Here is a 14,746-nt window from a genome sequence, read left to right as displayed (position 1 = left end):
TCTGAGGATGTTAATGCAGTCGCTGAACTCAAGCTACCTGGAGAAAGAATGAAGAACTGTGCAATTATTCTCTGTTTTGAAAATCAATAAACTAATGACCTACGGGTCTTGTATCATCTTTGATATCTGGTTCAGATTAGAATGGCTTGTTTTGTTTTTTACTAATCAAAGAGCAGGCCGTAAGAACTGATATTCCAAAATGTCATGAAATCAATTCTATAAGTATATTTTAAAGTGAAATATAATAATACAGGGATTCAACTGTAGATCATGATTTTAAAAAGGAAAGAAAAGAAATCTACACTACCTCAGAAAGTGATCATATCTATTTCTTACAATCATTGTGATCTTTTGGGGGAAAGGTATGACACTGTATTCTCTAATCAATTATTTCTCACTTTTCAGATTTTTTAAAAATCAAGCATCAGATTATTCTAAGATTTCTTCACCAGATTCTAAGAAAAGATGAAAAATTGACACTTATGCATGTAAAAGCTTATGCTTAAAGTTCAAGATTTTATATTCTAAAACTCAGATCACAGTGGAAGTTACAATTAAAAATAAGCACTTCAGGTATGTAAGATTTGTTTATAATTTGACAAATTTTTAAGTTGCATAGCAGAGGTCTCTGTGTACTTCTTTCATGTTAATGGCCACAGTATTCAGAAATGTTAAGATCTACTGAGCTACCTGGTACATTATCAACTGCTTGTTAATAAAATATTAACAATAACAACAGTAACATTCAATTTCTATACTGCCCTTCAGGACAACTTAACTCAAACTCAGAGCAGTTTACAAAGTATATTATCATTGGTTGTTGTGGGTTTTCCGGGCTGTATTGCCGTGGTCTTGGCATTGTAGTTCCTGACGTTTCGCCAGCAGCTGTGGCTGGCATCTTCAGAGGTGTAGCACCTCTGAAGATGCCAGCCACAGCTGCTGGCGAAACGTCAGGAACTACAATGCCAAGACCACGGCAATACAGCCCAGAAAACCCACAACAACCATCGTTCTCCGGCCGTGAAAGCCTTCGACAATATATTATCATTATCCCCACAACAAACACCCTGTGAGGTAAGTGGGGCTGAGAGAGCTCTGAGAAGCTGTGACTATCGCAAGGTCACCCAGCTGGCTTTAAGTGGAGGAGTGGGGAATCAAACCTGGCTCTCCAGATTAGAGTCCTGCCGCTCTAAACCACTACACCATACCTACAAACAAATGGGCTCATTAATATGTGCAAATCATGGAAGTCACAATGCACCACACATTTATCTGCACCTGTTAATAACAATATAATAACATTCAGTTTATATACCGCCCTTCAGGACAACTTAATGTCCACTGAGAGCAGTTTATAAAGCATGTTATTATTATCTGTGGCCCACAAACATCATTAAACAAGTGTGGCAGTGCTCTGTGTTGTGTTGGGATGCTCTCCTTGATTTTTAAGTGACTTGATCCAATGAGCCACATATCGGGAGCCTTGTGTACATGAAACAACTGCACTATGTGTGTAAATTAGCATGGGCTTTGATTATATGTGCAAAACTAGAGCAGATCCGAGATCCTACATCCCATGGTTCAGCCTCTGTAGGTAAGTGTGTAGGTAACATTTGATTGCTGATACACAGATAGCTCTCATGCAAGCCCCACACAGTATACCTAAAGGTACACATTCCTATTTCTCTCTTGATTCAAAAAATAATTTGTTCAGGTAGTGTTCTGAAGGCAGAGGGGAGAAGGTTTTTTCCCCCAAAGTAAACAGCTGAATTGAAGCAACAAAATGAAACATTGTACAAGTTTTCAAGCTCACCAGAACTCTTCATCAGGCCAGACCTATCTTGTCATCATCTCACACCCAAAGCTGGCAAGATCTTGTCTTGGAAAATCTGCTTTCTCCCCTTGTTCATTTTGTAATTTTTGTGCCATCTAACTTGATGAAGGAGAGTTGTAACGAGTTTGAACGTTTGCACAATGTTGTTTCCTAAGGCTGCCAACTCTGGGCTGGGAAGTTACTGGAGATTTGGGGGTGAAGTCTGGAGAGGGTGGGGTCTAGGGAAGGGGGGGAGCTCATCAGGGATATGATACCATCCAGTTTGCCCTCCAAAACTGTCCTTTTCTCCATGATCCAGAGGAGTTAGCTGTGTTAGTCTGTAGTTACAAAATGGTAAGGAGTCCAGTAGCACCGTTAAGACTAACCAGCTTTATTGTAGCATAAGCTTTCAAGAACCACAGCTCTCTTAGTCAGTTCTCTCATCTGATGAAGAGAGCTGTGGTTTATTTAATTTATTTTACTTATGTCATTTACAGTCTGCCTTTCTCACTGAAACTCAAGGATTACACAGTGTGAGACCAGTATAGTCCTATAACAATGCCATAGGGTAAATAAATACAAGTTTACAAAGACATAGCATTAGTAAGAATCCAATACAGAGTTGAAGAAATACTGGAACAGAACATAAGCAATTCTAGGGCTGACATTAGACTACATAAAGCACAAGTAGTTCATAGCAGCACATATTTATGACAACAGGTAATACGAAAGGCTACAATTAAGTTGGCTAGTCTCAAAGGTGCTACTGGACTCTACCATTTTTCTGCATGAGAACTGATCTTTGTAGTCTGGTGGAGATCAGTTATAATTCCAGGAGATTTCCCCTCATGGAAGTTGGCAACCCTAGTTTAGTGTCATTTGGTTGTTTATCAGAGTTATATTAGGTAAATTTGGTTTCTTGTTCTGTGAGATTTTTTAAAAAGACAGACAAGGGGGAGTAGGGTTGCCAGCCTCCAGGTAGTGGCTGGAGATCTCCCGGAATTACAACTGGTCTCCAGGCCACAGAGATCAGTTCACCTGGAGAAAATGGCTACTTCGGGGGGTGGACTCTATGGAATTATGCCATGCCAAGGTCCTTTCCCACCCCAAACCCCCACTTTCTCCGGGTTCCACCCCCCCCCCCCAGATCTCCAGGAATTTCCCAACTTGGAGCTGGGAGCCCTAAGGGGGAGTCAATAAACGTTGGAGGACTGAGAAAGAAGGAACATGAAAACGCCCTCCTAGAGAGGGAAAGGAAAATACCAGGCCGCGCTTCCCTCTTGAACTCTATGGTCTCGGGCTGGCTCCGAAAAGGACGTCACCTCCGTCGCTCCGAAGAAGACAGCGGAGCCAAGATGGCGGCGGCGGGCTCGAATAGCCGCTGGCTGCGGGGCTGCTGCGCTCTCCTCAGGTATCCCGGGGATCGGGGCCCCGGGTCCTCCGCCCGGCCGCTTCTGTCTCCTCCCCGGAGCGGGGCCTCTCCGCTCGAGGGACAGGGAAGAACCACTGGGGCGTCGGGAGGGCCCTTCCCGCTGCTTCTCTCCCCAGGAGGGGAGGCCGGCAAAGAGCAGCCCATCTTGTGCCTTGGAAATGGAGGCTGGAAGTGGCGTTTCGCGCCGCTGGGGCTGAATCGACGGCCTGGCCTTATGGCGTTGGGGTTTTTAAAATGTGTGTTTTAATTTTGGCTTTAAGAAACGGTTTCTAAAGTAGTTTTAGCCGCCTTGAGACTCCTGTGGACTGGGAAGGCAGCGGAGAAGCGCTTTAAATAAAGAGACCATCTTGGTGTTTCTCAAGAGGCTGCCTCAGGGTTGCCAGCTCCAGGTTGGGAAATTCCTGGAGATTTGGGGGGGGGAGCCTAGATAGGGCGTGTTTGGGGACGGGAGATACCTCAGTATGGTATAATGCCATAGAGACCACCCTCTAAAGCCACCATTTTCTCCAGGGGAACTGATCTCTGTGGCCTGGAGATCAGTTGTAATTCCAGGAGATCTCCACCTATCACCTGGAGGTTGGCAACTCTAGACTTAGAGTGGGTTAGTTCACTTCCCTGCCCCCAGTGGGAATTTTATCTTCATGGCCATTTCAAATTGGAATACATATTGGGGTTCGGAAAGATGTTGAACTCTTACTTGCCTCTTAGACATGTGTGTGCAGTTCAGATATGACATTTTTTAAAAACTATATATGTATGATGTCCTATAGAGTCTAGTATCTCATGGGAGTCATTTAGTAAACCAGATTGGATGGCTGTTGTTGTTCCAGTGTTGCTGATGTGAGTTTTCTAGGAAATTATTCAATATGCTAAACACCATGTAATCTGGTTTAGCATGTTTGTTTTGACTTACATTCAGTGCTGCTATAGCTTAGTGGGCAAGTGGTTAGGCTAGGAAACGGCACTCTGCTGGTTTGGCTTCCTCTATTGCCATGCACTCAACAGGTATTCTTAGTAAGGCACTCCTCTCAGCTCCAGCTCCCCAGCTGTATTGTGGGGAAAATAACACTGACTTTGTTCATTGCTCTCAGTGGGCACCAGTCTGTCTAAAAGAGTGGTATATAAGCACAGTTACCATTTAAAAAATTTAAACGGTTGCCCACATTAACATTCTTGAATGTTAAGTGACAGGAGAGGCATTACTGGATTTCCAGTGCAATCCTGTGTAGTTATTTCGATCTGAGACCACTGATTTCAGTAATTCTTAATAGGATTGCACTGTTGGCTATGGGTTTTTTTATAGGACTTACCACAAGGTTGCATGCCCAGACTTGTCCTGAGAGAGTTGGTACAGGATATGCATCATGCCAGTGTATGCTGAGCCTTGTCCTAGCAATACACTCCAGTGCATCTGATGAAGTCAGCTGTGGCTCACAAAAGCTTAATTTGGAATAAATGTTATTAGTCTTTAAGGTACTACTGGACACCAGTGGTGTCATTGGTAGGCAGCATTTTAAATGCTTGTAAGGTTAGTTCACTTTGTATATTTACAGCCTGATATGATTTCTGTATGCTGTTCTAATAGATTTTGTATTGTTTTGTTAGTTGCTGGAAGGGTTTTGTGTTTATGTCTGTCTATATACATTTATGGTGTAAATTTTTCAAAGTTCAAAATTTATGGTTATAAAATACCTCAAGCCTGAGGAATAAAATTTAATTTTAAAAAATTCACCCGTAATACTTTCCTAATAAAAAAATTAAGTGCAAGAAATTCAGCCATTGGTAGTTTCAAGGAAATATACCCCTCTACTCAAATACAAAATTAAAACTTGTACAAACAGTCTGAAAGGAGGTGTGGTGCTGTGACTAGGAAGACTGTAAAAGACTGTTGCAAAGAGGGTCTCCCCAATAACATAAACTGTATACAATATCCAATAGTATCTGTTTACTGTTAAATAACCCTTCTGACCTCATATGTAAATCATTGCCACTTACAAAAATTATTTTTATCTATCACAGTGAACACTTTAACCAATATACAGTCAACTTTAAATGAATGTAGAACTACATGTGGAAATGCATATATACAAATCAATACAGAACAACGTGTCTCTGTCTACATCCACCAGTAGTCCATTAAATGTCCTCAACTCCAAAGAATGTTCCAACCTGATAGTAAACGTCCAAAATATAGGGGAAGGTCCTCCTTCAGGTGGGGAAGATGTAATGAAAGTGCTGTTGTGCTGTGTAAATCCGCGTCCTTTCAACCACAAACTGGAATATGTGATGGGATCCCTTAGCCTCCACAAAGATTGACACGTTCCAAGTTGCAATCTCTCCCCTGGAGTAACACGGAGCTGTTCCCAATTTGCCTGACAAAACGTTAGCAATTTTTGTTTCACGTGGTAAAGCTTTCTCAGGGGCTTTGTGTTTCAGTTCATTTCTGGAGCCAGTGTGACGGTAATTCACAATGGCTCCAGACTAGTTCTACGCCTAGAAATGAATTGAAACACAAAGCCCCTGAGAAACAAACAAAAAAAAATCTTTATTCGTATTTATTGCCTCCATCTCCTTACATACCCAGAGCCCCATCTCTAATGGTGCCAAGTAAAATTCCTTGTGTCCTCTCTTTGAAAGATATTGTACATCCTGAAGGAGCCTTGCTTTTTGAAGAGGAAATGTGTGAAATGAAACTTCCTGGCTGATGTCTGTTGATCAAGGGCTCCAGATGTGCTGGATCCAGAACGGATTGGTTCCCTGACATAGTGGCAGGATGCCCTTATGCTTAAAACGTGTCTTTTGCAGGCGCAGTTTCCCAGCCCTGGCGAATGTGAGGACTCGCTGTGTCTCAGGATTGAGGGGACCATGGAACAAAGTGGCAGCACTGGGGCTTGGAGTAACTCTGTCTGCCATTCCTATTGCACAGGTAACCCCATTAAAATACAACTTGGTTCCAGTTCGGGGACAAACTTATTTTGGCGTTCAGTAACAGCAGTGCAAGGATCACAGATGGATGTCCGGCAAAGAGAAGGAGTTGCTTCATGACATGAGTATGTAGACACTGTTCAAGTGTACCCAGTGAAGGCAGTAGTGGCAAAGTGGCAGCCCTGAGCCAGCCTAATAGCTGGGCTCATGGTTCATTCTGAGCAAGGATTGATTTATGTGGTAGAAAAAAGCCATTTTGCCCTTGCCAGCCTCCCTTTTGGTTGGCTTCAGGAAGCAGGAGAGACAGTAATCCAGTGTAGAATTATTACAGATGATAGTCACTGGACCAGCATTTCAAGCCGTAGCATTGGAAGCTTCTGTGAAAGAAATTTAAAACTAAAGGAGAATCTGAGGCAGATCATGTTGCTTGCTCGCTGAGAAGTTGCAGGAGTGCAGCCTATATACATCCCCAGTTTTAGCTATCGACCATTAGAAACACTAAAACCAAGAACAGTTGGATTTTGTGGATATGTCCACTAAATGTGGTGTTTGCATCAGGGGAAGGGGTCCTTGCACTGGAGGAAAGCATCGTGATTAATGGAACAGATCCATGGCCTCCAGCCAGGTGTACCCATTCTAGAAGCCTTTCTTCATTTATTGTGGAAGAGCAAGACTCAAGCACTTCGTAAAAATAAAAAGCATTCAGATTGGCCTTGGGTGAGTAGGTGGCTTGGATCACACAAAAAAATCCTGCTGATTGATTTCTGTAAGTGAAGCAAGACTTCCTTGCCTCCCCTTTCCCTTTGCAGCCCAAAATGCCCCCTGAAATGCTGGGACAAGGGACCCCCCAGGACTAGGATGAGGGAGGAATCAAAGTCTGCAGGAGGAGGAGGGGGGGATTGGCAAAAATTACTCTTCCTTTCATGAAAATTTCAGCTGCATCCAACCATCTCTGAGCCTAATCTGCTCCACAGGGTTATTGAAGGTATAAAATGAGGATTATAGAGGTCTTTGAAAAGCGCCAATAGAAAGTATTGACTTTGTCTCCTCAGCGTGCTGGTTAGCTGCCTGCCTTCAGCTGCTGAATAAGCTGCCCAGCCCTGCTGCAAATCCTGTGTCGGCCTTATCACCCAGGAGGTTTTTTTCCCCTTTTTTTGCTGCCACCTGTGTATAAAGTTTCCTTATCATGAGCTCCTGAAGTGCTGGTGCCTTTGGAAAGCAACCCGCCTTGCAGCTAATATTTGTCTTTCAGAAACATGACCCAAGCTTGCTTAGCAACGAAGCCTTGATCCGGCGAGCTGTCTCTTTGGTAACTGACAGCACTGGGACCCTTCTTTCTCAAACAACATATGCATTAATTGATGCTCTCACAGAGTACACAACGGTAAGAGCCTTGTTGCCTCGTGGCGGGAATGGGCATGCTGCTGTAAATGCTTGGATGGCCTCTTACTGGACTTCTGTGCCCCTTGCAGGCAGTTTATACACTGGTGTCACTGTACCAGAAATATACACAGCTAACTGGGAAAATGAATTCCAAAGAGGAGGATGCTGTCTGGCAGGTGATCATTGGCGCTAGAGTCGAGGTAAGGAACCAGCAGGAAACATAAGCTTGGTGCATCTTGCCCTTCGAGAGCCTAGAATGCTCCAGGTTGCAGCCCTTCTGAATTTGAATGGAAGAGTCTTGGATTCACATTCCTGCTCTGGTCAGACTTGTGACCTCTACTTTTCGCAGTAGCTAGTGCCAGCCCTCGAGTCTGTGAAAAAACAGAAACCAAGCAATGACCTTCTGTCACAAGGGCAAATGAGAATATGTTGCTAAGTAAGAGGTCTGCTTGCTTGTTTTCATCGGCTGTCACTTATTTATGGGCAGAACAAGCAAGCTAAGGTGTTATTTCTGACATGGCATTTGGCTCTGATTAGGTGACTTCCAAGAAGCAAGCATACCTGAAACTAGAGACCAGATGGAGAACAGCCTTGCGCCTTTCGGAGATGGCGGCAGAAGCAGCGTATCAGTCAGGTATTGTTAACAGATGCAATCAGCGGCTGATGGAATACCAGGAGCACCCTGCTCTGTTCTCTTCCCATAGAGATTGCGCTTAGCAAAAATGTACTACTTTGAATCCCCCCACCCACCCCCAAAGTAAGGCCTTAATCCACAGCTGTATGCCATTCATGCATGCGTTTAAGTCTTCTCCAAGCTTCCCCTACGCAGCCTTCAAAGTAGCAGTGAATTTGAAAGGTGTGGGCAAAAGATCTTTTCAAAAAGGGGAAATTAAATTTCTCTGGGGGCTTCTCCCATACAGTAAAACCCCACTTCAGCGTGGAACAGATCTTATTTAATCATACTCTTCAGGATTGTTGTTGCTTAGGGCGTGTGAGTATTGAATGTGGATTTATTTTTGTGTCTGGAAAGGAACAGAATCGCAAGCATTTGCCTGCCATGTGTGCGACTGAGTTGCATACCTCACTGCATACCACTGAGCCAGTTTGGTGTAGTGGTTAAGAGCGCGGGACTCTAATCTGGAGAACCGGGTTTGATTCCTCACTCCTCCACTTGTGGTGACCTTGGGTCAGTCACAGCTTCTAGCTCTCTCAGCCCCACCCATCTCAGAGGATGTTTTGTTGCGGGGATGATAACAACATACTTTGTAAACTGCTGAGAGTGGGTATTAAGTCATCCTGAAGGGCAGTATATAAATCGAATGTTGTTGTTACTACATGGCACCATATGTTTGCTGCAGGATATACTCTGCTTTCTTGTAGCACAGCCCCTAGCAAACTTGTGAAGCGTCAAGGTCAGACCAGGGCCCCCCTTTGTGCTGCCGGGCATTCCAGTTCCAAACACAATGGTTACACAAAGCCATCCTAATCTTAGCTTCTCTGTTCTAGGAGCTGATCAAGCTTCGGTGTCAGCACAAAACCATATTCAGCTGGTGAAAACCCAAGTGCAGGAGGTAAGGCAGCTGTCACAGAAGGCAGAGACCAAGCTGGCTGAAGCTCAGACTGAAGAGCTTCTGAAAGTGAAGGAAGAGGAACCTGTGATACCAGCTGGTCGGCAGGCAAACACTGAGGAGGCTGAAGAAGCTTACCTTCGCGAAGACTGAAGCCTGTTTGATTGCCCTGAGGATGTTACCATTAGTTCAGTGGCTGGGTGGGAATCATTGACACGATAAAAGTTGAAATACTAGGATCATGAGGGTATTGGCAACCTTTCCTTCGTCTTGCTGAACTAGCTGGCTGCAGGTCCCAAACTTGGGGAGTTGTGCTTCTGATCTCATGGAAAGCTGTTTATTTAAATGGCAAATGTGAAAGTAGCAAGCCCAATACGCACGTTGCTGGCTGTGCAGATGTATTCTTGGAACATCTGATCGAAATGACTCAATAACATCCGTTAAATACCCAAATGTCTGGAGATAATTGTAGGTTTCAGTCCAAGAGGGCTGTGTCTTTTTATATTGGAAAACATTTAGTTGTTTTGTGAAGGAAATGAGATAATGCCAGGGGTTTATTGCACCTGAAACTCCAGAATGCATTGCATTTCCTGGTCCGAAAGTCAGTCTTGAAGATGGATTTCTCTGTTGTGGTTTTTTTCTGATTATGTGAACACAGACTATTTGCCCTGAAACCTGTTTTTAAATAAAAGGCTACAAAAATTAATAATTTCTTAATTGTAAGTAAATGTTCCCAACCTTGTACCACGGCATCAGTAATGAGCTGTGTGCCAAAATGTGTTTCCAGGTGCAGATTTGTTTATAGCCAAGAAACTACAGCAGTTGTCCTGCTTGGTTTGGCAGGATTTACAGAGCAGCTCCTTCACAGAAATCCCCAAGGAAAAATATATAATTAAGATCCACTTTTTCTGAACTAGCTACAAGGGGCTAGTTGAAGACTGATGATCCTTTGGGTTTCTGATAGCACTGACCAGCTAGGAAAGGAGCAAGGGTAGTATCTGTTGAGAGAGGTAACGGGCGACAAGGGAGACGTAGTATAGAAAGCACGTGCTCTGCTCTTACTAGTCAATCCCTGTAGCTGCTTAGTTGTGCTTTTAACAGCTGAGATGCGTGGGTTGGGTCAGGCTTTTCTTCAGAAATGCTTTTTTTAAAAAATGATTCTACTGTAACCTGGCAAATGCTGGCATGCTAGTACGTAGAATGGAGATTGGCCAGCACGGTCATCAGATTATACAATAATAGACTTAGTAGCAGGGTCAGGTAAGTTTAACTTCGTGTCACTTAAATGATGGTGGTTGACTCAGGGAACGAGTTAGATTTCAATCCCTGTTGGGACATCCTGAAGGCTTAGGACAAATGCCGAGCCCTGCCCACTCCACACCCTCCTCTGCCTGAACTGAAGCAGGGGCAAAGGCTGCAGGTGAGCCCAGCGGTGTTGGCTCCTGAGCATTCAGTCCTAGTCCATACATGCTTCTGAAGGGATCATTTTGGCACACCTTCCACCATCACAGTCTGCAGCAAATCTCAGCCCTTTTTTCATTCTTTTGTAAGTCTTGCTCTTACTTGTGTGTCCCAAAGATGCTGTCTAGCAGAGGAGAAAACCACTGCCAGTCAACTCCTGATTTCTCTGTCCTTCCCCCGCAAAGAACCTTGGCAAGGTGAGCTCCATGTGCTTGCTAAAATCAAGTGTCTTAAGTTTCTTACTATACAGAAGGCCAAGGTGTTTATTCTTTGGCCAAGGTGGAAATCTAGATTGAGTAAAGAAGCTTAGTGCTTCTTCAAACCACCAAGCAAAACAAGCAGCCGATAAAAAAAATTAAAGGCAACAGGGAACACATGGAAAGGCATCTCTTCTTTCACGCCCTTGAGGCAACTTTATACTGAGCTGCATTCAAACCTCAGTCTGCCTCTGTCACTTGGTAAGAAAGAGACAGATTGGTTTGTTTTATTTAAAATCTTATTCAAACACACATTGGAGATAAGTTCTTTGCAAGTACAGCTCAAACCAAATGGGGCCTAGAGGTAACCGTTGTTTAAGATCAGCCAAACAACCTACAGTCCCTTTCCTGACTCCACCTGTTATTTGTGTACATATATGGGCTACAACTGAGCCTACTCCCTTAAGCGACTCCTCGTTTCCCTCTTTTCCTTGTCTCGGTTACTCGACTCTTGGCACTAATGACTGCCAAAGGAACAGCACAATTGCAACAATATTCGCAACGGAAATGAGATTCAAGCCTGGACTTTTCAGGTCTGTGACTGTGCTAATGTCAGCTGAGCTCTACTAGGCTCACCTAGGGAGACCTCATTTCTATAAGAGGAAGACTGCAAGTAAATTTTAACGTATTTCCCTTCTGTGAAGCAGGCATGACACGTCACATCAGCTTCTGAATCCAAATATTTTCAGGGACAGGGAAGAATCCAGGATGTGGGGCGCCCCCCCCCCCTTCCCCACATAAAAATTCCCATGGCTTTCTGTTCCTTGAGACATTTTTGCAGGAAACCCCTCCTGTCAGAATTAGCGGTCTGCAAAGAAATTTTTGGAAGGCTTGTGAGGGGGCAGGTTACACGCTTCTGTGACAGCGCGCAGGGGCCAGTTTGCTGCTAAAGTCAGAGTGAAACATCTCTTCCATCCCCCAAAATAAATTAAGTTCCGCAAGACAGACGTAAACTGAAAGACTGGCCATTACTCTCCTGTAGCAGCCTTGGATCACTAGTAGTACTTTTCCCCTACCCCAATTTTCCAGGATTCATCTCTTTTAAATTGTCCCCCCCCCCCACCCCACAGCTTCATGGCTTCTGTACGGCTGCTTTGTCGTCACTTTTTTTAGCAATGCCTTAATGCTCAGACATTATATTTTCCAAATAGTTTATTCATCTCTGCTGTGAAGGAAAGACAGGGCGGCCACAGGGGTTGGTGGTGCACCTGCTCGCCTGCCTTACAGTGTCGATGACTATAAGCACAAACACCAGTGAAAAACGTGATTAGTGAAAAATTATAAAAACCCAACGTGCTACATGACTGGTGTTGGTTCACAGTGAAATGTGTAAAGTCTTGCCCCTACCTATGTGCTCCAGAACTACTCATCTTGGAAAGTCTAGTGCCCGTTACCAGATTAGAACGGCCTGGGATTTCCACTTTGCAGGGCAACCGCTGCAGACAAAAAAGTAGCAATAGACTTCCTCCTTAAGAGTAATTACAGTGAGGGCAGTTCAAGCGAACTTCCGTTTCAAGGGAACATTTTACACCAAGTGTTTTAACAGGTTTAATTGTCGGGGGTGTTCCTCACTGCCCGGAGGAGTCTGATAACTAACTGAATTCTTGGCTAGCGAGCCACAGCTCCTTCGCAGAACTATGCTGCACAAAAGGGAACCCAAAGAGATGTGAACCTGCTCTGGAACTGTTTCAAAGCGGTAGCAAAGTCAGGCTCTTGGTAGGAGATCAGAAGAGTTGGAGTCGGCAGATCTGTTCCTCTAAGAGCCAAGCTACAAGTGACGCCTGACACAGGTTGGACACTTGTCAGCTTCCCTCAAGTTTTGATGGGAAATGTAGGCGTCCTGGTTTTACAGCTTGGCTGTCCATTACAGCTGCAAGACCAGGACGCCTACATTTCCCATCAAAACTTGAGGGAAGCTGACCAGTGTCCAACCTGTGTCAGGCGTCACTTGTAGCTTGGCTCTGAGAGAGGCACTTTGCTCCAGTCTCTTCTGTGGGACAGACACCTTCCACTGGAGGAGAGGACCTTCTCTAGTAGAACAAATCCACAGGCTCCAACCCACTCTGTTATTAATGCTCTTACAGAACTCTCCTTGGGGCCTCTCCAAAGTCTTATTCCCACTGATCCAAAGGAGTTCATGCATCTGAGGAAGAGAACTTGATTCTCGAAAGCTTATGCTACAATAAAATTGGTTAGTCTTAAAGGTGCTACTGGACTCTTTTTGATTTTATTCCCACTGAGCCTTTGAGCTTATGGTTAGACTGGACACCCGAGCCCCTGTCATGCTTTAACTCACAGCACAACAGGGAAGCAGAATATGTATATTTTTTGCCAAAGCATTACAGGTCTTCTCTGAACTGAGGAATCTTTCATGGAGCAACCTGCCCCCATATGGGAAAAGCTATAGATGCTATCTAGACAAATTTTGTCTGATTTCAAGAGCAAAGAGTTTAGCACACAATTACCTTTCCTACTGAGTTAAAACTGCTTCACTTTGGCTAGACTGCCCTGCCTCTACCACTAAGATTGCCCTGCAGGTTCAAATCTATTCTTCAAATCACATAGTAAGGTTAAGGATCCAGCAGGACAGGTATCCTGAGCAGGGGATCCAGAAATAACACCGGTTTTCGGTCCAACTTTTTTAGACTTATGTAAACAACGATTTTAGGGGGGGGGGGGAATCAGTGCAAAAGTTATCCTACCATAAACAATCTGTCTTTAAAAAAAAAAGTTATCCGTTAATAACAGTTTAAGCCAACTCCTATCAAAGTCTCAGCTACATTGTATTTTGCCAGAGACGCTCAAATCACTGCTATCATTTGTGAGTTACTGACATGGCACATCTAAGGCCGCCGTCTTTCATCAACGTCCACATGACCCACATCTCCGTTGGGCTCAGTTTGTGTACAATCATCAATTCTTTGTACAGACAGGGATCAAACGGATTAAAGGGCCTCTGGATTCCAAAGGTCTTAAAGCCGGTGTGGTGAACTGGGGTCATCCCCATTTTTGCCAAGCACATCCCAACAAAGACATCATCTATCGGGAAGAGCTCCGTGTCCTCGACTGTCAATTGCAGCCGCCGCACTGTTGTCTGGGACATGACGTAGCCACCACCACCGGCATAGAGAGGGTAGAAGGCATGCCGGTACATCGATTCTGGTATAAAATACTTGGTGTTGGTGTTTCTTATTGGCCGAGCTTTGCTGATGACATCCCCAGCGAGAAGATCCTTCTGAGGGTCCAGGTCTTTCAGGAACTCCACAATATTGTAAGTGTTCACAAACACGTCATCATCCCCTTTCAGCACAAAGCTGGCCTGGGAACAATCGGTGGCGAACCATCGAAGGAAATGCAGTTCCTTGAGCGTCAAGTTGAAGAAGTTATCGAGAAAATCCCACTGGACGATATCATCAAATTCCTGACTTTCGTACACCAGAAGCTGCTGGAGGGAGTGAGCCTGAACTTTGACCTCCGAGCGACCGAGCAAGAACAGCAGCTTCACTGATTTGCCCCCAATGACGGTTTCCTTCCCCCAGGTGTTCCTGATGGTCACCCGGCGATCTATGTTGATAGGGGCAGATTTGATAGCGAGAAGTAGGAACGTGTCGGCATCACATCCGGTGGGCTTCAGTAAAGTTGAGAAGTTCCGGCAGTGCTTGTATGTCAAGAAGACGCGGTGAACCTCGGGGAGGGAGGCAGAGGAATTGGCAACAGTAAGGTCAGGCATGCATTTGCTAGACTCCACCTGCTCAGGAAGCCAGAAAGGATGCTTTTGATGTGACTTGTGCATTTTTCTTGCTGCTGTAGACACAACCGACTTGGTGTCTCTCTTTAAATAGACCAGGCACGCAAGCAAGATGATGGACAGAATGTACATGGCAAATTTTCTTATCCTGGGATGCAT

At 44.5% G+C, this 14,746-nt stretch overlaps 2 protein-coding genes across 2 annotated transcripts; one reads left to right on the top strand and one right to left on the bottom strand.

The window, feature by feature from the left end:
* The first annotated feature begins 3,144 nt into the window (after positions 1 to 3,144).
* On the top strand, positions 3,145 to 9,830 carry DIABLO (diablo IAP-binding mitochondrial protein). The gene is made up of 6 exons (XM_054996426.1): positions 3,145 to 3,224; positions 6,051 to 6,171; positions 7,423 to 7,554; positions 7,643 to 7,753; positions 8,091 to 8,187; positions 9,060 to 9,830. Exons 1-6 carry the CDS (start codon positions 3,169 to 3,171, stop codon positions 9,272 to 9,274), a joined length of 732 nt encoding a protein of 243 aa, XP_054852401.1. The 5' UTR covers positions 3,145 to 3,168; the 3' UTR covers positions 9,275 to 9,830.
* Positions 9,831 to 13,654: 3,824 nt separating this feature from the next.
* On the bottom strand, positions 13,655 to 14,746 carry B3GNT4 (UDP-GlcNAc:betaGal beta-1,3-N-acetylglucosaminyltransferase 4). The gene has a single exon (XM_054995882.1). It carries the CDS (start codon positions 14,744 to 14,746, stop codon positions 13,655 to 13,657), a length of 1,092 nt encoding a protein of 363 aa, XP_054851857.1.

The sequence above is a fragment of the Eublepharis macularius genome, chromosome 13 (assembly GCF_028583425.1).
Source record: "Eublepharis macularius isolate TG4126 chromosome 13, MPM_Emac_v1.0, whole genome shotgun sequence".
Classification (NCBI taxonomy): domain Eukaryota; kingdom Metazoa; phylum Chordata; class Lepidosauria; order Squamata; family Eublepharidae; genus Eublepharis; species Eublepharis macularius.
Note: the sequence above shows the minus strand (reverse complement) of the source record. Positions and strands in the feature narration are given on the sequence as shown.